Source organism: Tursiops truncatus, chromosome 1 (genome assembly GCF_011762595.2).
Source record: "Tursiops truncatus isolate mTurTru1 chromosome 1, mTurTru1.mat.Y, whole genome shotgun sequence".
NCBI lineage: Eukaryota > Metazoa > Chordata > Mammalia > Artiodactyla > Delphinidae > Tursiops > Tursiops truncatus.
In genome coordinates, this window is record NC_047034.1 from 71,448,838 (window position 1) to 71,472,894 (window position 24,057).

Consider the following 24,057-nt stretch of genomic DNA (forward strand, 5'->3'; position numbering starts at 1 on the left):
ACAGCACCAGTCATAAGCTTTGTCTTTTTAATAAAAAATAAACTGTCTGTGACAAGTCGTTTTTGAATCCCAAAACAAAGGAGAGGGGAGAGGAAAGGGGTCCAGGGGTCAGACAGGGAAAAGGAGTGAACAAGGCTCAGATTACCCCTGTGCTCTAGCCAGGCCAGAAGGGGTTAAATCTGCCCCAACTGAAGCAAGACGGAAGGAGGTGAGACTTCAGGAAAGGCCTCCCTGGTTGAGTTGATAAGGGGAGCAGGAAGGGAGCAGCTCCCTGCAGTCCTGGAGAGCCTTGGGAGAGGGGAGTGTTGGTGTCCAAGGTGACAGCTGCTTTTAGAGTGGAGTCTCCAGGTGTGGTGTGCCATCTTACAGTTGCTTAGGTGTTTGGTGTTTTAGGGTCTCCTGTAGCAGTATGTTTCTGGAAGATCCCGGAATGGCCAGAACTGAAGGATCCTCTCTAGGTCCTCCTATCATAGCCTCGGTCCAGGTCTGGGGCAGCCCCCATTAGAGAGGCCACGTGCTTGGCAGAAGGGAGTCCCATAGGGGAGTCAGACCGCTGTGCCCAGCCCCACTGAGTGCTATCGGTGGCACAGAATGGCAGAGAAGGTCCTCTTGTGGGAGGAAGGTGGTCTTTTGTGCTACTCCCACCCTAGTCAGGGCTGCACTGCTCCTGGTACCCCCAGACAGCACGGCCAGGCGCCCTGCCCTACCCGACAGCTCCAGCTTGTACCCAGAGTTTAAGCCACCTCAGTGCCCTGGAGGTTGCTGTCAGCGTCCACATCACTGGCAGAGGTCCTGAATTCCTTGGGGGATTGGAGGCACTGCTCCCTGCTCAATGGGGCCTTCTCCCCGAGGGGCAGGGTCCCACAGCCTTGGACCTTGCCCCGGGCTCGGAGTGCCCCCAAAGGGGAGGCGAGGAGGAGGATGAGGGCTCCTGAAAGCACTAAGGCAAGGAGTACAGTGACGGTGAGGAAGTGGGGCCAGTAGGACCGCGGGGCAGCCAGGGAAGCCCCACCACCGACTGTGGTCAGCGAGGCCTCCATGCGCTCCCGGGGAATGCCCGCCAGTTCAGGATCCAGGGCCAGGGGTTGGTCCTGACTGTCCACCCAGTAGGAGACCACAGGGTATGAGAAGTCATTCTCAGTGGCCCAGCACTGATAGAGACCCCCCACCCCATCTCGCAGTAGCAGCAAGAGGGAGCCATGGTAGACTGTGGAAGAGATGTCCGGGATCGCTGCTGTGCCGTGACTCCAGTGGTAAGAGGCCAGAGCTGAGAGGTGGGGGCAGGGGAGCTCCAGGATAGAGTTGGGGACAGCCAGGACTTCTTTAACTGTAGGTAAGGGAAAGGGGCCAAAGGTTAAGGAGAGAGCAGGCAGGAGGGAGTCTCTACCCGACATGTGGGCCCCAACTCCCACCTCCAACTTCTATTTCAACTCCTAAACTCAACTCTGACCCCTTTCCTATCTCCAGTCTGGGCCCCATACTAACCTCCCCAGTCCGTCTGACTGCAACTCTGACACCAGAAGCAACTTCAACCCCAGCCCTGAATCCCAGCTTAGAATTCCTATCCCTCCTCCCTACAGCCTACATCCCAATCCATTCCCACTCTGGGTATTCAGGTCTCAAGCCAGGCAGGTGCTGGGGGAGAAACTGAGGCAGAAATGCCCATCCCCTCCCAGAAGTCCTCCCGAGCCTTTGTGCCTCCCCTGGTCCCACACTCACTGATTTGGGGGCGGCTCTGAGGCCTTCCGCTCCTGCCCATGGGGCCATTGGCACATGCCCACTCTGGGTTCCCACGCTCCATGTCCTGCTTCCAGGACTTCCTGAGAAGGCAGGGAAAGCAAAAATTATCCCTTGAAACAGCCAAGAGTGGGAGGAGGAGGGAGCAAGAGAGCGAAGTGCAGGGGGGAAGAAGGTGGGTCTGGGAGACTAGGTGGAACAGAGAGGAGGGGAAGACAAGCCCAGAGTGGACTGCCTGATGCAACTCCATCCCTGAAGGAGCCCCCCACAGACCGGGGGAATCTTGCAGGGAATGTGTTAGTAGCACCTGGAAAGAGGAAGACCATAAGCTGGGTAACTGGCACTCACGGGATGGGGGTGGGCAGGAGGCGGCAGATTTGGGACTCTGGGTCCCAAGCACAGTGAGGGTCCCGGGCAAGGACACAGTCCACACAGCTGTCGTAGACACTACAGTTGGCTCGGGGAACCCTCCAGATGCCTCCTGAGAAGCCTGCAAACACTGCGCCCTGGAAGAAAGATGGAGAGTGTCAGGGTGTCCTCGCCACACCTAGGAAGAACCAGGCACCCAAGGTCTGCCCCACTAGAAGGCCATCTGAGGGTCAGGCCCCTTCCCACCTGGGTGGGGGCCAGCTGCAGGTTGCGAACAGGCTCAGGGTCAGGGAACAGCTGGATCTCCTCCACCAGATAAGCGTTGTTGTCCCCACTCACCACAGCCTTGTGGAGGGACCCTGTGCCTGTGAAGAGACAGAGAGAGCTGAAATTGTCTGACCCCATCTACACACCCCTCTCGTGCTCCCTCTCTGACTCCAGGTGGCTTCCCCAGCTGTCAGAAAGTTCCTTCTGAAGTGTGCACTGGACACAGATCTGTCAGACCATTTCCCTCTATGCCACGGAGATGAGCTTGCTTGTAAATGGCTGGAAATCCCTTGCCTCTCGGCCCTTCCTTTGCAACTGCCTGATAAAACTCCATGCCTGGAGGAACCCAACCGTCCCCTTTCTCCATGGACATGGGGAAATGGACTGCTGAGCACTTCTGTAGAAAATCACATCACCAGCCTCCCTCACCGCCATCAAGTGTCTCTACTCAAAGGCACTTCAGTGAGTTCTACCCTGAACACCCTTTTAAAAATTACTACCACCCCAACTGGCATTCCTGACCACACACTGCTCCATTTATTTTCTAATCTCATAATGTACCCAGTAATTGACTCTTCAGTATGTTTATTGTCTGTCCCCACGCACTCCAAAAAGGAGCTAGATTTTTGTCTGTTTTGTTCTCTATTGTATACCCAATATAGGCACAGCTGATGTCCTAAAAGAATGAATGAACCTGATGGGTTTCTTCCACTAAAGCTCAAGGTCATCCACCTCAGCCAGGCCCTCAATATAATATATGCTTGGCAATCTTCCCCATCTCCCCCGCAGACTGTCTCTCCTTTTTTCTCTCTCTTTTTTTTTTTAATAAATTTATTTATTTTTGGCTGCGTTGGGTCTTCATTGCTGCGCGCAGGCTTTCTCTAGTTGCAGAGAGCGGGGCTACTCTTCATTGTGGTGTGCGGGCTTCTCATTGTGGTGGCTTCTCTTGTTGCAGAGCGCGGGCTCTAGGAGCACAGGCTCAGTAGTTGTGGCTCGCGGGCTCTAGAGCACAGGCTCAGTAGCTGTGGGGCACGGGCTTAGGTGCTCCGTGGCACGTGGGAATCTTCCCGGACCAGGGATCGAACCCGTGTCCCCTGCATTGGCAGGCGGATTGTTAACCACTGTGCCACTAGCGAAGTTCCTCTCCTTCTTTCTACGATGAATATTTGAATCTTTTCCTCTCTCCTCAAACCTCCCACCTTTTCTACCCCTCAATCTCCACCCACCCCGCCCCTCACTCATGACCCTGTGTCCTCCTACTTCGTAGAAAACACAAAAGCCTTCACAAAAGAGCTCCCTCTATGTCTTGCCCATTTCCCCCACAAGTCTATACATTCCCCCTTCCTGTCTTATCCCCCCTTCTACTCCTTCACTCCCATCCCAGCAGAGGTCTGTACCTCCCCCACTCACGACCAGTCCCTCCCCCTGGTTCTAGAACCAGGCTTCCTGCTGCCTCTGCAACTTAACCTGCCATTTAGCCCCTCACCTGCCCATCTCTTCGCCATCTCCCTCTCTACCGGATCCTGACGATCTTTCCCATCTTTAAAAAGATTGCTGGCTGGATCCCACGCCCTCCTCCAGTTACCTCCCCTTCCCCTCTTCCCCTTCACAGCCAAGCTTCCTGAAGCATGATCTGTGATCTCTACTCTCGCTGTTTCCAGCTCCCCCTCTATCCTCCCTCACTCTTCACCTCTCTAGCATGTCTTCCCCATAAGATAAACAGTTCTTGCTAAGGCCACCAAAGCCCTCCATGTTTCTCTCCCCCACCAGACTGAAAGCTCAGAGAAGGTAGGGACAGGACTGTTTTGTCCTCCCACTGTATTTTCAGAGCCTAGCAGGGTGCCAGGCACAAAGTAGGTGCTCAGAAAACATTTGTTGAATGAATGCCTGAGTCAATGAACTCAAAGGTTTCCCTCCTCAGCCCGAGTTGCAGTCCCTGCTCTGGTCCCCTGAGGGCCTTCAGCCCTTTACTCACTGGTGCCCAGGTACATGACCAGATGGCTATTCCCATCGATGCCCTGGGCTGTCTCCACTGCAAGCCGTGTGTACTCCACACCAGACTTCACCAGCAGGGGTGTCCCCACCACCGGCTCATCCATCAGGAAATGGTCCTTCATGAAGGTCAAGGCTTTATCAGAGGAGGGGCCCTCTAAGCACTGAAGGGGAAGGAGGCAGATCAGGTCAGCTTTCTCCTTCCTTCAACTCACCCATTGCCTCTTCCCTCCCTCCCTCCCCCTTGGCTAATATCCTTTGCCTCCTTTCCTCTTGGCAGTCCTCGTTTCAGGATGGGGATTAAAGCTGGACTCGGGAACTGCCCGGCTTTGAATTCCAGCCTCTGAACTGAGCGTGCCTGAGGTTCCTTAACAGTGTAATGGGCCTATTACCAATACATCACAGGCTTGCTGTGAGGATGCAATGCACCAACACATGAAAAGTAATTAGAACAGTGCTTGGCATAAAGTAAGTATTTCATAAACATTAGCTGTCATTATTTTCCTCCATCATCACCTTCACCAAGGATGCCTGGCCACCAGCAGGAAGTAGAGTGAGGGTCCCTTGCAGACAAGGACCACCTTGAACTCATGTCTGTTAAGTCCAGGCTTAACACAGGACCTGGCACACAGTTGGTGCCCAATAAATGTTCGCTGAGTCAGTAATTGAATGAATGATGTCACAGAAAGGGGTGGTGAACAGGGAGTGTTTCTCATCATGGTGTGGCATGAATTTGATGCGTGACTCTGGGAGAATCCCTTCTCCATTCTGGGCCTTCTTTTTCTTACTCATAAAATGAGGGGGTTGGACCAGCTGTTCTCTAAAGGCCCTGCCAACACCAGCATACTGTGGCTTTGGGACACCTGTGTCCTGATCTTTGGTCACGATTCTTGTCTTCCGTTTCCAAGCGCACTGTCTTAACACCAGCCCCAGCTCTGTCACCTACAAGATATGTCCTCAGACAAGTTACCCCACCTCTATGAGTTGCAACTTCCTCATCTGTAAAGTGATGTAATAACATTTGTATTTCATTTTGATGCCAGAATGAGCATAGGCACTTACTCTCACTTCCTCCCAAAGGGATTTTTTTTTTTTTTAAAGACACAAACCTACAGGGATGGGGAGAACAGGAGAGGAGGCAAAGGCAGCCACATTTTGGAAGTTGGAAAGCAAATGAACAAATAGGAAAAGATTTAGCAGGATAAAAGAATCTTCTTAAGCCAGCCCAGGGATAACCCCAAACTATCTGATTTATAAGGCAGAATTCCTGAAGTTCATGGATTAGTGGCCCCAGTCACCTTTGGAAATGGGGCAAAGGAGGGGCTGAATAAAGAAGATTATTTGAAAGTCTCTTTAAGAAGTAGGCAGATTTCCTCCCAGCTCCATGCCACTGAGTGACTGACCCTTCCATACCCTAGCCCCAAACTGGAGGTTTATTCTCTGGAGAGGGTAAGACAGAGGGACTCTGAATGGAGTACAGCAGAGATGGGTGACACCACCATGAAAGCAGGGGATTAAATCCAAGTAGACACAGTACCTGCTGAGACTCTTCCCCCACACCCAGCCCTCTTTCCCCATGGCTCCCAGACACCAGGAGCCAGACCATCTCCCTCCAGGCAGAAGACTGGAAGAATCTACTCCAGGAAAACTGACTAGAGGTCCAAGAGGAAAGACTTAAAGATATTGACATTGAAGGTCCCCAACAAAGCAGTCCAGCCAGACCATCCTCAGTGGAGCTATCACGGAGCTCAAGTTGCCAAGTCATGCCCAGGGTGCAGAGTTTCCAAACAGCTTCATGGTCCCCTCCCTCTTAAATATGAGTAGATAGCCAAGGATTACCAGATATGTGAGTGAAACCATGAACATGAAAGAGATCAAAACAAGGAAATGGAAAAATGAATAAACGAAAACCTAAGAAGAAACAGAAATGATTCAGAGAAAAGAAAACCACAGCAAAATTTCATTACTATCTTAAGAGAGATAAGTATGAAGTTAGTATACCCATGAAACAAGAACATAATGCTACAAAAGAGGAGTTGTTATTTCAAAGAGTGTGGCCAGAGGTTACATACTTCCTGAAAGAAGACCACACTACCACTATGAGGTAGTTTTGTTCCCGAAAATCAAACTTTAATCTGATTACATCTCTAGATCCAAACACCAACCAATTTACAGAAAATACTTAAACTCCATCACAAGATGCAAAATCAAGATCCAGACTGTGGAAAATTCTACATAACAAATAAATTGCAAGAGAAAAAAAGAAGTTGGAAAGGGAACATACAGACTAAAAGAGACTGAAAAGAACAACCAATCCAAATTTACAGTTCTTATTTGGATTTTGATTCCAATAAAGAAACCATAGTTTTTAAAAACCCTTATGATATCTGTGAGACTATTAGAAATTTGAACACTAAATGCATATTAGATTAAGGAACTATTATTAATATTTTGGTGTGATAATGGTACTACGGCTATGTTGTTGTTGTTTTCAAAGCCCTTATCCTTTGAAGATACATACTAAAATATTTATGGATGAGGTAATGGGATGAATGGTAGCCCCCCAAAAGCCATGTCCATCTAAAACCTGTGAGTGTGACTTTATTTGCAGAAAGGGTCTTTGTATACATAATTAAAAATCTCAAGATGACTCATTCTGGGGACTTTCCTAGTGGTCCAGTGGTAAAGAATCTGCCTTCTAATGCAAGGGACGTGGCTTTGATCCCTGGTCAGGGAACTAGGTTCCCACATGCCGCGGGGCAGCTAAGCCCGCGTGCCACAACTACAGAGCCCACACACCCTGGGGCCTGTGCACTACAACTAGAGAAGAGAAAACCCGCATGCCACAACTAGAGAGAAGCCCTTGCAACGCGATGAAAGATCCTGCATGCAGCAACTAAGACCCAACGCAGCCAAATAAATAAATAAAATATTTTTTTAAAAAAGATGACTCATTCTGGATTACAATGGGCAATAAATCCAATGACAAGTGTCTGTATAAGAGAAGTGGAGAGATAAGGCATACAGAGATAAGGCAAAGTGATGACAGAGGCAGAGATTGGAGTGATGTGCCTACAAGCCAAGGAACACCAAAGGTTTCCAGCAGCCAACCAGAAGCTCAGAGCGAGGCATAGAATAGATTCTCCCTCAGAGCCTCCAGAAGGAACCAACCCTGATGACACTTTTTTTTTTTTTGCGGTACGCAGGCCTCTCACTGTTGTGGCCTCTCACTGTTGCGGAGCACAGGCTCCAGACGCGCAGGCTCAGCGGCCATGGCTCACGGGCCCAGCCGCTCCGCAGCATGTGGGATCTTCCCAGACCGGGGCACGAACCTGTGTCCCCTGCATCGGCAGGCAGACTCTCAACCACTGCGCCACCAGGGAAGCCCCCTGCCGACACTTTGATTTCAAACACCTGGCCTTCAGAACTGTGAAAGAATAAACTTGCGTTGTTTCACACCACCATGTTTGTGGTAATTTGTTATGGCAGCCATAGGAAACTAATACAGATGAAATGATACAATGACCAGAATTTGCTTCAAAATAATAAGAGGAGAAGTGGGTGGGGTATAGATGAAACAGTTTGATTGGCTATGAGTTGAAGCTGGCTGATGGGTGTACGGAGGTCCATTACACTATTCTGTTCACTTTTTATATATTTAAAATTCTCTATAATGGAACATGTTTATAAAAGACATATTCAAAGCTCAAAAAATCTAGTAAATTAAATATCTGATAGCAGAAATTAAAAATCTGATAGAAGGATCAGAAGATAAAATTGAGATACTCTCTCAGAAAGTAGAACAAAACCAAAGACATGGAAAAAATCTTTTAAAGGATTTTAAAAGGTAGAGGACTAGTCCAGGAGGTCCAGAAAGAAGTGAAAAAACGTTCTGACATTAGAATGTCAGCTCCATGAGGAAAGAGACTTTTGTCTATTTTGTTCACTGCTATATCCCCAGTGCCTAGAACAGTGACAGGTGGCCTCAAAAAATATTTGTTGAATGAAAAGGGAACAGGAGGAAATAGTTCAAGAAAACTTCTTAGAACTGAAGGAACTAAAAATCCAGGCTTAAGGGGCAAATTGAATGTCCAGACAATGAATAAACAGATATCATCAAGGCACAATCATGAAATTTCAAAACAACCAGCAACACAAAAAAGGTACTACAAGATTCTAGTGAGAAAAAGAAAAACAGGTGACATTCAAAGAGTTGGGGATCAGAATAGCTTTAGACTTCTCAACAGCAGCATTGGAAGCTAGAAGATAATAGAGGAAGCCTTCAAAGTTTGGAAGGAAAATCATTTCTAGTCTCGAATTAGATACACCTAGGCAAACTATCAAACGTGAATGTAGAATAAAGACATATTCAGACATTCAAGGTCTCAAAAAAATTTACCTGTCATGTATCCCTTTCCGGGAATCTCCACTAAAATGAGATAGTGAAAAAAAAGAAAAGAGAGGAAGTTGTGGGATGCAAGAAACACCAGATTGCACAAGGAAGAGGCAAAGGGAATGCCCAGAATGATGAGGAAGGGAGATTCCAGGATGGCAGCTGTGTCCCGGATGTAGTTAAGATGTAGTACAGACTACAGCAGATAGGAAGGATCTCCAGGAAGATGAAACTCTTAGAATACATAATGGATCTTTTTTTTTTTTTTATGGATCTGTTTTTAAAGAGATTCAGATAACTGAGGAATAGTTTGGGGTTGAATTAAAGATAAGAGCTTAGAAAACAAAGCAAAAAAAAAATAATAATAATCAAGATAATTACTAACCCCAGGGAAAAATTTTAAATTATGCAAAAAGGAAAAATAATCATGTCTTACTACCTGGCTCAGTTGTGAATAATGAATCATAATACAAATATTGATTTAACCAAAATTACTATAAAACAATGTTGGGAGATGACGGGTGGGTGCAGTGGTGTGTTGATAAGGCAGCTCTGGGGAACGACGAGTGGGGGGACCTCTGATTTGAAGTGTTTGCTGATTTCCATGATGTATTATTCCCACCATGGCTGATTTCAAGCTATCAATGTATTGTCACTGAACTCGGATTTGTAAAGAGATGCACAAAGGGTTCTTGCTAGTTGCTGCAAGCCAGTTCTAGCACATCGCTGAGTGCGGGTGGGGGACATGGTTAAATCCTCACCATCCAGAATGGGAATTCAATAGACACTGCCTGACACTGAAACATCAAGAAGTAGCAAGAAAAGTATTTCCAGATTTAGAGATAAATATCAAAAGAATCAGCTAAAAGAGTTGAAGGTGGTTGTCTCTAGAGAGGAAAAAGGGCTGAGGATAGGAAACAGGGCTGTTTTTTGTAACTAACCATGTAAATCTATGTGATTGTTTAAATGCTGTACATATACACTCTGATCAAAAAACAAAAGTTAAATAAGAAATGCAGGTGAAGATGCCCAAGACAGTCCTTGGCACAGCCCGTGCTCCCTTGTTTCCTTAGTGATACACCCAGGTATTTGGCGTGCACTCAGCTGGGGTGAAGAGGTGCTGCTCTGTGTTTAGGATGGGGTTGGACACATGTGGAATGTGGGCAGCCAGAATGGGTGAATATCTGAGCAGACAGGACCTGGGGGTGCGGGGAACACTAGCATTTATTGGGCATTTATTATGCTGTGATAGGTACTTTGACATGCATATTATGTATCTGGGGAGGCAGGGTTTGCTCAGTGGGATGGGTAGTACTCACGCTGCCTGGCCGAGGACTGATATCAGAGAACCCGTAAGTAGTCCAGCGTGAAGTCTCTTTGTTCAATTCCTTATACTTCCCCTCAAAGACATGCTTGATATCCTTGAGTGAGAAAGCACAGACAGCAGAGCTCCTGGTCCCACCAACCTGCCTGGAGAAAGCCAGAGGGGACATTGTCTGTAACCTCCTCTGCTATACCAGGAAGCTCCCCTTCCAACCCTGGCCCACCTTGGTGAGAAACCCCAGAAGGGCAGGAGGATGAAGGGCTGGGTCAGCCCCCAGCTGTGGTGATAAGGGCTAGGAGAGCCCCAGACTCTAGCCCATCTTAGGATCTGAGGTGTGATTATCTTTAATGAGAATTAAATGGGGCTCATGCCCTGGGGTGTCTCCTGCCTGGCCTGCCCAGACTGGGCCCCTATGGGAGGAGCAGTATAACCAGCTGCCCAACAGGCTCCAGATGAAGTGTTCCTCCTTGGGGATCCCATGTATTCCTGGTCCTCAGATAACCAACCACAGCCTAACTACAACTATTTTTATTCCTTCAGCCTTGGTCTGTGGAGACAAAAGGTCTCTCCTGTTCTCTTCAACCTGTGACATACACCATATTCTCAGTTCTGGATGCCATAGATACCAGACCCTGCTTACAACAGATATCTTTGATACCTGACATATTGTCAGCAGATCCCAGACCACACCAAGTAAGTTAAACTTTCTCAGCCTCCAAGCAATGACTGTATTTTTATCTTATGTCGCTGGTGGTGTTTCACTCTTTGCTCTGACCATTAGGAAGCTCGGAGCTAAATTTGTGCCGACATCCCAGCAGTGCACATTTGTAAAGCACATGTGTAATGTGCTGACTGGATCCCTGGGTTCTCTTATTCTCCTTTTATTTCCATTTCCTCATGGATTTTATTTTATTTTAATGTTTGCCTTTTGTAAGCTGCCTCCTATCCTTTTTGGAACCAGGCAGGATATAAACTAATAAGAACCTTTCTGAGCTTTATTTTTCCCATCTACATTAAGGGCATGAGTCAAATTCCTGGGAGATGGTGACGATCAAATGCCTTCGTATGTGAAGTGTGGAGTATGTGCTCGACTCACATCGGTTCCTACCCTCCCTGGCGGGCCAGGGCAACAAGGGTGCTGACCCGTAATCCCGCTTCCAGCCGCCACGTTCCCGCCTGGCCGCTCACCACTGAGAGGTGAAGACAGCGTAGACATAGGGATCGGTGGAGGAATTGTCTGCCAGCAGGACAGCGTGACGGATGATGTTGAAGGGCAGCTGCCCCGGCAGGGCGCAGAGTAGCTGGGCCTTCAAGAAGGTGGTCCACTTCTTCTGCAGCAGCTTTTCGCCGCCCACGTCGTTCTAGGGGCACCAGAGGAGTCAGGGGACGACCCCTGCCCCACGTGACCTCACCCTCTTCCCCGCCCCTCACTCCCATTGGTCACTACGTGCTCAGCCCCGCCTCTGCCATCTCCCCATTGGCTTCTCCACAGCCAGCCCCGCCTCCCGCCCAGGTTGCAGACCTTGCAGACTCTGGCCACCCGGGATGTGTGGAGCTTCTCGAAGAACTCAAACTCGCTGGCTGTCTCCTCGAAGAAGAAGTAGACAACGTGGGTCGAAGGGATGGCTGCCACGAAGGAGGCGTCCGCTGCAGGGGCGGGGCAAATGGGCTAAGAGATGGAGCACCTGGATGCCCTTGCTTCCCCTTTGTGAAAACTCTTGGCTCTGGAGGACAGGAGACATGACCTCTCGGGTCCCACAGCTGGTCGAGACGTAGCCATGGGTGGGGGGTGGGGGCGGGGAGCGACTGGTACTTCTTTAATTATTTATGTAAGATGAAAGTTTCAAGAGGACGGGAGTTTTGTCTTCTTCCCTGCAGTACCGCCAATGCCTAACAGTACTGCCTTGCACACTGTTATACCTCAACAAACGAGAGTTGAGTGAATTAACAGCAGTTCACAGTGCCAGGTCTCCGGGACTTGGGGAAGGGGGCCAAACCTGTGCTGGGTGGGGCTCAGGTCCTTACGTTGCAGCCAGCGGAGGAAATTGTCCGTCTTGAGGACAGGCTGGGATCCCAGTGTGCGCATCAGGATGGGCTCACTGCCCAGGAAGTTGTTCATGGTGCCGGAATAGAGCATCCCATCTAGTGTGGGGAGAGGCGGGGAGACCTCATCAGTTGGAGGGTGCCCCTGCCCTCCTCAGACCTGTCAGCATTCACATCAGTCTCTGGCCTCCTTCATGTGTTCTACACCTTCCTATGGAATCCCAAAGCCCAGCTCACAGCCCCACACTGAGCACCATTCTTAGGTCCTTCTGCCCACAGGGAATGGCCAACCTTATGGCCTTCAGTGTTTTGGCACTTTTCTCTGGCTCCTCCCTCCCATGCCCAGCTAAACCACTTGCCATTTAGAATCACTCATTGTTGCCCGAAGACGGCTTTGTTTTGTTTCCGTACCTTAAGTCCTATCCTTTTCTTCATGGAACACCTTCCCTGCCCATCTACCTATCTTTCAAGGTCCCACTCAGTCAAAGTCCACCGCCTTCAGGAAGCCAGGGTGGGAAGTCTGTAATGGTTTGTGTCTGGGAGGGCACAGCACCATGATTTCTTCTTTGTAATCCCTACAGTTCCTAGCACAATGCCTGGCACACCAGAGGGGGCATTCATACAGAGCATACTTGTTGAACAAATGACTGAATCTCAGACCTCTTCCCTGCCTGCGACCCTTCCTGGACCCTCCCACCTCTGTGCCTCTCTCCATATCCATTTCGCTCCACCTCCTTTGTGGCAGTTTCAGCAGGAGCTGATGTTTGGGGTACCTGATTCTCCCTCTGATTTTGTGTTCTGAGGCTCCTGGCTTCTCCTCCCTCTGTCCCCTGCTTTTCAGGAAATTGTCAGATTCCATATGTCACAGAGTGACCAGGGAAAGCAGTTGCTGGGATGGACCAGGGAACCTCATACTCACCTGCCAGGACAGCCGTGTGCTTATGGGCGGGGTCGAAGGGGCTTTGGCCCTTCCCCTCTACAACCTTGTCCTCCGAGATGGGCAACAGGTTGGAATCTTGGAGTTCCTAGAGAGGGGGAGTGGCTGGGGGGCCAGAACGCCAGAGTCTCATGTCTGGGAAAGGAGGGGCGTGAGGGAGGGAGGGGAGGGGATGTAGAGGAAAATTGGTGTGGGGCCAGGAAGCTCACAAGGGTCCTGCGTCTGGAAAACCAGAGTTTTCCAGAGCTGCAGAGGATGAGCTGGGAGTAGACGTGAGGAGGGATGCTTGGGGCCTGAGAGCTGGTGCCAGATAACTCACAATGAAGGTACAAGCAGGGCTGAAGGCGAAGGTGCCACAGGCGTAGAGATGGGTGGCATTGAAGGAGACCAGGACACGAATAAAGTTGAAACACTGTGTCTGGGGGAGATAGAGAATTCAGGCCTCCAGGGCACTTGCCCCAAACTCCTGGGCCCCCAGAGGCTGCTCCTTCACTCCCTAGCAGGGAGAAGGCCTGGGCAATGCTGAGGCAGTCCCCATCTGTCTTTATAGAACATGATGCAGGCAATTATCATGCAAACAAGCATCCTCTGCTGCCTGCCCAACCTGAGATCATCCAGTGATGGTCTAGGGACACCAGGGTTCTCTACCAGAGCCCCAGTATCTCCACCTCTACTTACCTCATTGCTCTTCTTCTTAAAGGCACATTCACTCTTTTTTCGGTCACTGGCTGGCCAGGGTATCTGAAGTGGGGCATTGGGAAAGAGGAGATAAAGGGAATGAGGTCTTCAGCTCTAGCTCTGACCTACCATCCCCCCCTTGGCTCTGATGTGAAATCACCAACAGGCATAGTGGTTAGTTACACGCTAGTGGGCTATAATAACCTCACTTTGTGACCCTGGCTATTACTCTGATGATACTGTTATTCATTAGGACACAGCTCCATGGTAGAGCATGGCCTATGGAATCAGACCTGAGTTTGAATCTAGACTCAGCCACTTACTGGTTGAGTGATCCTGGTCAACTGCACAGGCTTCTGGAGGGCACAACTAGGTAGCATATGTAAAGCGCCTAATGCCATACATGGTATAAAAGCAAAGGTTGGCAAAAAAAACCACCACATTTCCTGAGGAAATTGTTAAAAATGTCAGTTCCTCACACCTCAGAGAATCTGTATTTTTAAAAAATTATATTTATTTATTATTTTTGGCTGTGTTGGGTCTTCGTTGCTGCATGCGGGCTTTTTCTAGTTGTGGTGAGTGGGGGCTACTCTTCCTTGCGGTGCACAGGCTTCTCATTGCGGTGGCTTCTCTCGTTGCGGAGCACGGGCTCTAGGCGCACGGGCTTCAGTAGTTGTGGCTCGCAGGCTCTAGACCGCAGGCTCAGTAGTTGTGGCGCACAGGCTTAGTTGCTCCGCGGCATGTGGGATCTTCCCGGACCAGGGCTCAAACCCGTGTCTCCTGCATTGGCAGGCAGATTCTTAACCACTGTGCCACAAGGGAAGCCCAGAATCTGTATTTGTTTTGTTTTGTTTTGTTTTTGTTTTTGGTGGTACGCGGGCCTCTCTCTGTTGTGGCCTCTCCCGTTGCAGAGCACAGGCTCCGGACGCGCAAGCTCAGCGGCCATGGCTCACGGGCCTAGCCGCTCCGCGGCATGTGGGATCTTCCCGGACCGGGGCATGAACCTGTGTCCCCTGCATCGGCAGGCGGACTCTCAACCACTGCGCCACCAGGGAAGCCCAAGAATCTGTATTTTTAATTGGCATCCCATGTGTGCAGGTGGCCCACAGACCACACATTGAGAAAAACAAACTGTGGAGATGCTCAGTAATTGCTAGCTCCCTCCCTCCCTTTTATCCTTCCCTCTCCCTTTCTCCCTCATGTTGTTCCCATGAGTAGGGTGGCTGTAATTTAACACAGAAGCTTCAGTGATTTCTACCGGTGGGTGGATATCATATTATTGATATAGTTTGAGTCAATGTTTCTCTCATATGTCAATGATTTCCATATCAGCCATTTTAGTAATTAATAGTATTCAACCAGTATTCATGGTACCAATGAATAGTGAGGCCACTATAGTGTTTCTTGTCTGTTATACCAATCATATATATATGTTTATATGAAGAATTGCTGATTGTTGGGGACTCTCCTGGTGGTCCAGTGGTTAAGAATCCGCCTTCCAATGCAGGGACTCAGGTTCAATCCCTGGTCAGGGAACTAAGATCCCACATGCCGCAGGGCAACTAAGCCTGCACACCACAACTACTAAGCATGCGAGCCACAACCAGATAGCCTGCGTGCTGCAACTACAGAGCCCACGTGCTCTGGAGCCCGCGGGCCACAACTAGAGAGAAGCCCGCACGCTGTAACAAAGACCCAATGCAGCCAAAGAATAAAATAAATAAATATTAACAAAAAAAAGAATTGCTGATTGTTGCTGATTATAGGTAACAGCAAATTGGGTGGTTATTCATGCGTAAGCAGCCCAAGCGCAGGGCAGCTGTCGGTCCCCTCCTCACTCCCAGCCCACGCCCTTCCCCTGGCCTCTCACCATGTTCTTCAGCCTTGGTACCCCTGGATCCTGGATATTCAAAGCCAGAATGGCCTCTCGAGCCCCCACATAGAGAGTGTCTCCATCACCACTCAGGAGCAGAGTGTCAAAATCCTGGAGGCCCTTCTGGTGGAAGAAGCTAAGAGCTCTGCGTCCATCCCCTGTTGAGAGGTGGGGAGAAGGAGACAGTGATGAGAAGTCAGTGGTCAGGGCTTCCCTGGTGGCGCAGTGGTTGAGAATCTGCCTGCCAATGCAGGGGACACGGGTTCGAGCCCTGGTCTGGGAAGATCCCACATGCCACGGAGCAACTAGGCCCATGAGCCACAACTGCGCATCTGGAGCCTGCGCATCTGGAGCCTGTGCTCCGCATCTGGAGGATGCGCATCTGGAGGATGCGCATCTGGAGCCTGCGCATCTGGAGCCTGTGCTCCGCAACAAGAGAGGCCGCGATAGTGAGAGGCCCGCGCACCGCGATGAAGAGTGGCCCCCGCTTGCCGCAACTAGAGAAAGCCCTCGCACAGAGATGAAGACCCAACACAGCCAAAAAATTAATTAATTAATTAATTTTAAAAAAACGTTTAGGGCTTCTCTGGTGACGCAGTGGTTGAGAGTCCGCCTGCCGATGCAGGGGACATGGGTTCATGCCCTGGTCCGGGAAGATCCCACATGCCGCGGAGCGGCTGGGCCCGTGAGCCATGGCCGCTGAGCCTGCGCGTCCGGAGCCTGTGCTCCGCAACAGGAGAGGCCACAACAGTGAGAGGCCCGCGTACCGCAAAAAAAAAAAAGAAAAAAAAAGTTAAAAAAAAATAAGTCAGTGGGCAAGCAGCTGATTTCTGAGATAAAATCAGGAGAAGAAAAGGGCTGGCAGAGTGTGTTCCCCAGACCTTGGCAACTGGACCCACTCTTCATCAGCAGCTCCCCGCTTCGTCCCACCCTGCTGGCAGCCATAGGAGCTTTGTGTGTTGAGCTCATAGTAGAGAGGAAAGGCAGCCAGAGACAGGGTAATGACAGACTGGAGCTGGGGGAGGGTGGCCCGTACCCAAGAGACAGACAAAGGGACAGGAAATAAAGTGAGGCACAGTGGATGCTCTTCCAGGCCTGGGGGCTGCGGTGGGGGAGGACACGTTGGTCCTCACCCATGGGGAGAGCAGAAGGCAGAGAGATGACAGGAAGGTGTTGGCGGCCACAGACAGGAAAGCTAGATGTAGATAAGACTATGTGTCAAAGTAGCTGTGGGTTGTAGGGGACCCACTCACCAGCCCCACTTTCCTCCCCGCCTCTATTGCAGGAAATTTCCACCACAAGAATCACTGCCATAGGCTGAACAGAAAGGAAATGTTTTTCTCCAAAGTTTCCTGCAAGCGCCTAGATGTCACCTGGGCATGAGATTCCAGCTGGCTGTGGGAAGTTCCCTGAGGTCTCCCCAGCACCGTGGTGTGGCAGAGGTGGGGCGTGTGTGCCTGGTCCCCTGGCATATCAGCAAGGGGGGAGGAGCTTCTGAAATCCTCTCTCATGAGCACATTTGTACTTTTGCATTAGTTAGAGGACTGACTAGCTAATTGTTACCTTTGGAGGCTCAGAGACTGTTAGGACCAACCAAGAGGAGGAGCTGGGGAAACGTGTGGCAAGGTGCTGGAGAGGCAGGCCTCCCCAGAACTGTATACACCCCCCTGTTACTGAACTGACTGCCCCAAAGTGTGGTTGTCGGTTCATCTGCCTCCCCCTTGGGACCATCAGCACTTTGAGGGCAGGGGCTGAGCCCTGTTTATGTTGTAATCCCAGCACCCAACACAGAGGTCCCTCCATCAACAGGCAACATGCATTTCCTTCACCGCGTTGCCCCAGAAAGACGCTAAAGACACAGCTGTGCCCAGGAGTCTGCCCCTACAGCTCCTACAGGGCCCATGTTCCTTCCTGAATCTTTTCCCTGGAGGTGCAAGACCAGCAGTCACCACAGCCTCAGTAAGAAACCAGCCAAGCTGTGCCTAAAGGGTCCCAGGGTCCGTATCCCAGTCAGGCCACACTGAGTTCTTGTATTCTTGGTGTCCACAGTACTGGGCCTGACGTGGTCCAGCATCATCTGTGCAGTTGTGTGTCCTGGTGTGTCCTGGGTCACCAGGCCCACAGATGCTCTTCTGGCAGGGGCCTTGGCTTTGGGGCACTTGAGGGCATGAAAGCAGTTACGGGTTTGAGGTGACCAGTTCGATACCAGTGACATTTAAGGAGGGAAAGAAAAATCACCAGCTCTGGAGAACAAGAAGGCACAACGCCCCTGGCCCCCTGGTCCCCTCACTTCCCTTTCCTCAATCTCTGCCCCAGGTGAGTTTCATCATTCACTTCTGTCTCAGTCAGCCCGGTGTTGCCATCCCCACACTTCCTGATCATCAGACACTTACCTGCGTAGTATTTGACCCTGGGTGTGGGCCCCTGCCCGTCACCCCGTGCAGTCGTCGGTGGTGGCAGGAGCAGCAGAAGCAGCTGGAAGAGGAAAAGGCCCAGGAGGCTCCAGGAGTCCAGGCCCAGGGCTGGAAGGGCCATGCTCAGCCAGAGGCTGTCACCAGACGGCTCTGGGGAAACAGGCACCCGCCACTCTCTGGGTGAGCAGTCGTTACCACATCCTCCCTGGGAACCAATCAGATAGCCCCAGGCAGCAGAAGTGTGTATTGTTGGGGGGATGCTAGAGAGACGGGCCAGTTTCCTCTCCAGAGTGCCCTTAGAGAGTCTCACTTCCATCATCCCAAAGGCCCGCCTCAATCTCCCCTCTGGGTAGGAGTCCAGCTGTTCCCCATCCCGCCCTTCTGATCTCTTTGCACCAATAGCCCCACTTTGCCTTTTCTCACCTTACTCTCAGGGAAGTCTTTCTTGCTGTTTCCTCTTTGCCTTCCCTCCTCATATAGCCCAGAGCCCAAACCAATGCCTGGTCCTGGGCAGGGAACTTTCTGGGGAGCAGATTCCTGCACTCACAGTATAGATTCTTCAGACGTGACTCTCCTGGCACTTTCAGATCTGTTGATACCCAGGGCCTCGTACACAGCCCTACCCTCTGATGACCCAAACAAGCAGACCAGGTCTGAATCAGCCTGTTCTGATCTCTCCCCAACTGGGCTTAGGTCGCTGACTCTCAGGCCTACAAGCCTCTTCTTGCAGGGAGGAGATGGGAGTCCAGCCTGGAGGGCTGGCTACCAGCATCGTGCGGAAAGTGGCCCAGGGCAGGGACTGGCTGTCTGTCTCCCAGCCTCTGCAGCTGCCCCCTCTCTCCCTGGTCCTTGTGCTGCTGCTGTCTATCTCCCTGGGCCTCTGCATAATCCTCCCCTGGGACTGCCACCCCCCAGCCACCCATCTCATCTCACCCTTGAGCCAGACACAGTGCAGAACCTAGATGTCCAGACTCTTGGGCGTGGGTGCCATCCAAGAGAATGAAGAAGGGGGGTTCCCAGGCCCCAGAGGCAGGGGACGGGAGGCTCAGCCTGGCTGGGCCAGGCGTGCGGCGCTCCAGGTACCCATAGCGGCAAAGCCAGCACTGGGAGCTCTGGGCAAGGGAAACCAGAATTTCCACCTCGAGTTGTGACAGATCCCTGGCTTGGGCGGAAGTTGGTGGATTGGGAGGGGACTAAAAGGAGGCACACCTCTGTCTTTCACCTCATCTATCCAGAAAGTTTAAACGGCCAGAAAGTTTCTGGGTCATTTCAGCCATTCCCCTGTCCCTCTATCTCATCACATCCAGTCTAACCAGGCAGTGGTTTCTCCTCTTGCTCAAGACTTCCCAGCTAGGAGACATGACACAGTCTTTCATATTCCTCTTTCCACTTACCCACAAGGTGCGGTCTCTCTACTCTTACCTACTGGGAAGTCCCTGCAGTGATCTAAACTTTCAAACCTCCCACTTCCAACTGGGCCATAGTCTTTCAAAAATAAAACAATTGCAAACAACAGGGACCTACTGTATAGCACAGGGAACTATACTCATTATCTTGTAATAACCTATAATGGAAAAGAATCTGAAAAAGAATATATATATATATATATATATATATATATGTATAACTATCACTTTGCTGTACACTTGAAACTAATACAACACCGTAAATTAACTATACTTCAATTTTTTAAAATGGCTTTAAAAAATCTAATAACTAAATAAAACAATTGCATTAAGCTCTTATCCATGGCTTCGGTGTGGAAATTCCTTCTGTAGTCTTATCTCCAACACTCTTATGGCAGCAACAGGCCAGTGGGAAACCCAGAAAATTTCCCATCTGAGCTTGAACATACTTCTGGGGCACCCGAACGCCTGATGATGGCTGCTCACCCCCTCCCTGAAGGCTCCAGGGGGAACCTCATAATCCAGGGTTAATGAGGCATCTAGCACCAAGGGCTTCACGACCTATAAAGTGGGTAGTTTCCTGCCCACTCAGCCTGAGCCCCGCTGACTGCTGGTTAAAGAGCACAGACACCCCAGGGCTAATCCGACTCCGATAAATAACCCACCTCCTCCTTAAATGCACATTCCTCATGGTCAGGAAGTCCTTCCTGTAGGGTAACTTCCGTCCCTCTTGCCACAGCAAAGCCTACAGGGTGATGGGACAGCCTAGGCTTCTCCTTAGAAGAATTCCTTATCAGTCTGCTCAGCCTTCTTTCCTTTCCTTCTGCTCCCATTTTCCCTCCATTTCCCTGGGGGCTGGCCTCAGCCCAACCCCTCCTGACAACTGTTTCTATCAAGACTTACCTAAGACTTCCCCAGACTCTCATGGAGTCTTGTTGCCAGATCCTTGGGAGAAGCCATGGTCTAAGCCACCCAGAGAACATTTTGTAGACTCTCAGAATCAAGGGAAACTCCCACCCAGACCCCACCTCAGAGCCTAACCTGCTCTGGGACCTCTCTGCTTGAACAAGTCGTCTTTTCTGGGTCTCTGGGAGGAGCTCTGATAGGGTGGGTGGGGCTTGGGGAAGGAGGTTCCAGCCCCACCCTCCCAGTCCTTGCCCTATTCCCACCTCTCTGGAAGTGTTAGATTCAATGCCCTGAGCCGAGTTCCTCCTTCTCCAGAGACCCAGGAATTCTCCTTCTGGCAACAAGTCTCCCTTTCGCCAGCCTCTCCAGTGGATATGAAGTCTGCATTATCAGGCTTTGGTCTACCCAACAATTTTAGCTAGGTCCCACCATAATCCCATTTTAAAGATGACAGAAAGTGAGGCAAAGGAGGTTACACAGCCAGAAGCCAAGTTAAACTCATATCTGCCTCATACCAGAGTGACTCCCTTAGCTACACTGTCTCTCAGGAGTCCTACTCCTGCCCTAGTCGGGGAAACTCAGCTCTGAGCCACTTGCATGGAGAAGGCAAGTGTGTAGGGTGGGGGGTGGCAAGTTCTAGCTCCTATGGGCTAAGAAACAGTGCCTCTAGGGTGATTCCTGACTCAAAAGGAAACAGAAACCTCTCTGAAGAAAGGCCATCAGGTACAGGTCCCACCCCCTGTCTCCACAAGGGCTTTCTGGTCTAGCTCCCTGGAGGAGCCTGGTGGGGAGGAAGGGCACCCTGCCGCTACCACTGCTTGTCTTGCACCAGAGCCTCAGGAGTCAGATCCCAAGTTACACTGCCATCTCCCTTGCTGCAGCCTGCAGAGCCCACAGCCAGGGCTGGCTTCCTGGGCATGTGACCTGCGCAGTCACACAGGTCCCCACGCTCGGTCTAATGCCCAGCTGCTGCCGTCTTGAAAGTCTTGATCTTGTTCCAGGAGCTCCACACTTTCATTTCGCACTGGGCCCTGCAAATGATGTAGCAGGTCCTGCCCAAAATATCAAGAATGCTCAGAGCTGACAGGGTCCCACCCCCTCACTGTACAAACCAGGAAACCAAGGCCAGGGAGGCGAAGTGTCCTGGCTGAGGTTGGAGTCAGGCAGCAGTTCAGGTGGGGTGGTGGCAGGAAGGGGTCAGAGGTTCAAGGACCAGGCTGTAGGGGCCGTGCCATTTCATAGCTCCACTGTGGGAGCTCCCCAACTCCTTTCTCTCCCAGCCCTGGGGCCCAGCCTGGGGACCCCCATGACAACAATGCTGAGTTCAACCCTGACCCCCCCAGTGGGGACTCCTCCCCCACGGCCCCTAGACCACATCAAATAGTAGCCCCTTTCTGGCCAGCTTTCAGCCCAGGATAGAGATGTAGATGTGGGGATGGAGGTGGGAAGGGAGATGGGGATGTCACTCCCACACTTACCCCATGCTCACCCCAGGGACTCCGTCTCTTCTGCACCCTGAGCGAGCATGGATACCTCACTGAGGGAGGGGCTCCTGAAGCCAGGAGAGAAGCCACTCCTGGCTTTGCCAATGACCCAGCTGGTCCAGTTTCCCCCCCACCCACCTCTCCCTTCTGGCTTCAGGGACAGCCCCAGAAGGGCACAGTCCTAGGGAACATCAGCTTCCTGGCTCTCCTTCTTAGCCCCACCTGCCCTGCCCTTCGTTACCCTCTTGTTACAATCACAAGCAAGTCAAATCAACTTATAATTATTAAGTGCCTACTGTGTCTAAGGCACTAGCGATATCGTCAAACCTCTACTCCCCCAGCATCCCCCCCACCTCTTCCCATCCCCAGTCTCCCAGCCTTCTTGCCGCCCACCCAGCCCAGTCCCCCCTAACCCCTTACCCAGTGCCTGCTAGGTTTCCTCCTTCCGTCTGACTAGTGCTGGAAGATTGAGCTGAGTCCTGAACACAATGGCCCGACCCCCTCTCTCTGTCCCCTCCTCAGGGCAGAGCGAGCGCCAGACAATGGCCCGCCCCCTCCTTTCTGAACTGTCAGCTCTCCCGCTCCCTTACCTGGAGCTTGGAGCGGCCTCCGTGTTTCCCTCCCCCTGGAATGCCAGGCTTCCTGTCTCCCAGTGCCTTCGGCCCTGCCACACCCCCACCCCCCATCCCCAATCCCATCCCGCCTCACTCGTCCTCAGTCACCATGGCAACTGCATCTCTAAGTGGGAGGGACTAGAATCTCCCCATATTCTTCCTCCTCCTTCCCAGTGTCCCCCTGCGCCCCACCTTCTGCGGCTCCTGGATCCACATGTGTGGAGGAGGCAGGGCTCCGGATGTGGGGGGAGGCAGGAGGGGGCACACTAACCCCTGGGGGTCCTTGCTCAGCTCCCTTGCCCACCGTCAGGCAGGCACCCCAGTGCAGATGTTCCCCAGCTGGGTTCAGGGGGTCAGGTGGGGCCATTTCTCCTTTATGGTCGGTTTCTCTGTGTTTTCCCCATTCTCTCGGGAACTGTGTATAAGTAAGGGGGTCACACCTGGATGCTGGTCTGCCTGACCCCAGGCAAATTTTTGAGTTTGCCAATGAGGATGCAAATGAACCCACAAATATCTATGCAAAGAAGCCAAGAGACAGGGTCTCTGTCAAGAAGCCCAAGAAGCCCTCTTCTATTAATATTATCCTGGCTTGCATGGCAAGGGCTCCATTGCCAGGTTCAGGTTCTGCCATTTCTTACTAAGCCACTTTACCAAGAAGATGCCAGAAGTCTTCTTTGGCTAACACCCTGAGACCTATTAGGAGAAAGTTTGTGCTATAAGAGGAGGGATTGAGGGAAGACTTCAGAAAGGACTTTCCAGAGGTCCAGATGAGATAGGGCTAAAAAGAGACAAGCCTGAGCTGGATCCTTTCCCATCTGTGAGGCAAGCAGGGGTCTGGGTGGAAGCTTTGGGAGCTGGGCCTGGTGTCCTTTTCCAGGCCTGATCCTGAGCCACTGTTTACCAGAGTTCCCTCCTGTTCCCCCTTGGCCTCAACTTCTTCACTGGTAAAATGAGGAGTTGAAAAAGCCCCTTCCAGGGGACTTCCCTGGTGGTCTAGTGGTTAAGACTCCATGCTTCCGCTGCAGGGGGTGTGGACTCGATCCCTGGCAGGGGAACTAAGATCCCACATGCCCTGTGGCCAAAAAAAAACAAAAAGGAAAAAAGAAATGGAAAACAAAAAGCCTCTTCCAGGTTGGCCTCTCTCCGCCTGTGGGAAGACTGTGAGAAAAGGTACCATGGGACTGGGGAGCAAGAGCCCTGGATCCGGGGCTTCCCTGGTGGTGCAGTGGTTGAGAGTCTGCCTGCCGATGCAGGGGACGTGGGTTCGTGCCCCGGTCCGGGAAGATCCCACCTGCCACGGAGCGGCTGGGCCCATGAGCCATGGCCTCTGAGCCTGCGCTTCCGGAGCCTGTGCTCCGCAACGGGAGAGGCCACAACAGTGAGAGGCCCGTGTACCGCATAAATAAATAAATAAAATTTTTAAAAATTAAAACAAAAATAGAGCCCTGGATCCCAGGCCTGCATACCTATAACTTGCTGTGTGATCATAGGCAGGGCACTTGCCCTCTCTGATTCACATAGGTAAAAGGATGGCTTTCCAGCCTACCTGGAAGCAGCTTGGCTTATCTCTAGACTGAGTATTTTTAGGAAGAAGGAAGTGAGTGTGCTGGTGCCGGCCCA

At 51.2% G+C, this 24,057-nt stretch overlaps 1 protein-coding gene across 5 annotated transcripts; it reads right to left on the reverse strand.

Annotated features, from left to right (window-relative positions):
• Positions 1-13: 13 nt before the first annotated feature.
• SEMA4A (semaphorin 4A) lies at positions 14-20,474 on the reverse strand. Of its 5 annotated transcripts, none has more exons than XM_033857275.2 (15): positions 20,337-20,474; positions 18,007-18,177; positions 15,611-15,771; positions 13,741-13,803; positions 13,382-13,480; positions 13,045-13,150; positions 12,108-12,224; positions 11,605-11,729; positions 11,271-11,443; positions 10,078-10,228; positions 4,349-4,529; positions 2,353-2,471; positions 2,086-2,243; positions 1,720-1,820; positions 14-1,327 (listed from the first exon to the last, which is right to left on the reverse strand). In XM_033857275.2, the coding sequence occupies exons 2-15, from the start codon at positions 18,146-18,148 to the stop codon at positions 735-737; spliced, it is 2,289 nt and encodes a 762-aa protein (XP_033713166.1). In that variant the 5' UTR covers positions 18,149-18,177; positions 20,337-20,474; the 3' UTR covers positions 14-734. The 5 variants fall into 5 exon arrangements, with proteins under 5 accessions (XP_033713166.1, XP_033713191.1, XP_033713174.1 ...); XM_033857300.2 differs by lacking the exon at positions 20,337-20,474 and adding an exon at positions 20,099-20,326; XM_033857283.2 differs by lacking the exon at positions 20,337-20,474 and adding an exon at positions 18,961-19,504.
• Between the last annotated feature and the right edge of the window lie 3,583 nt (positions 20,475-24,057).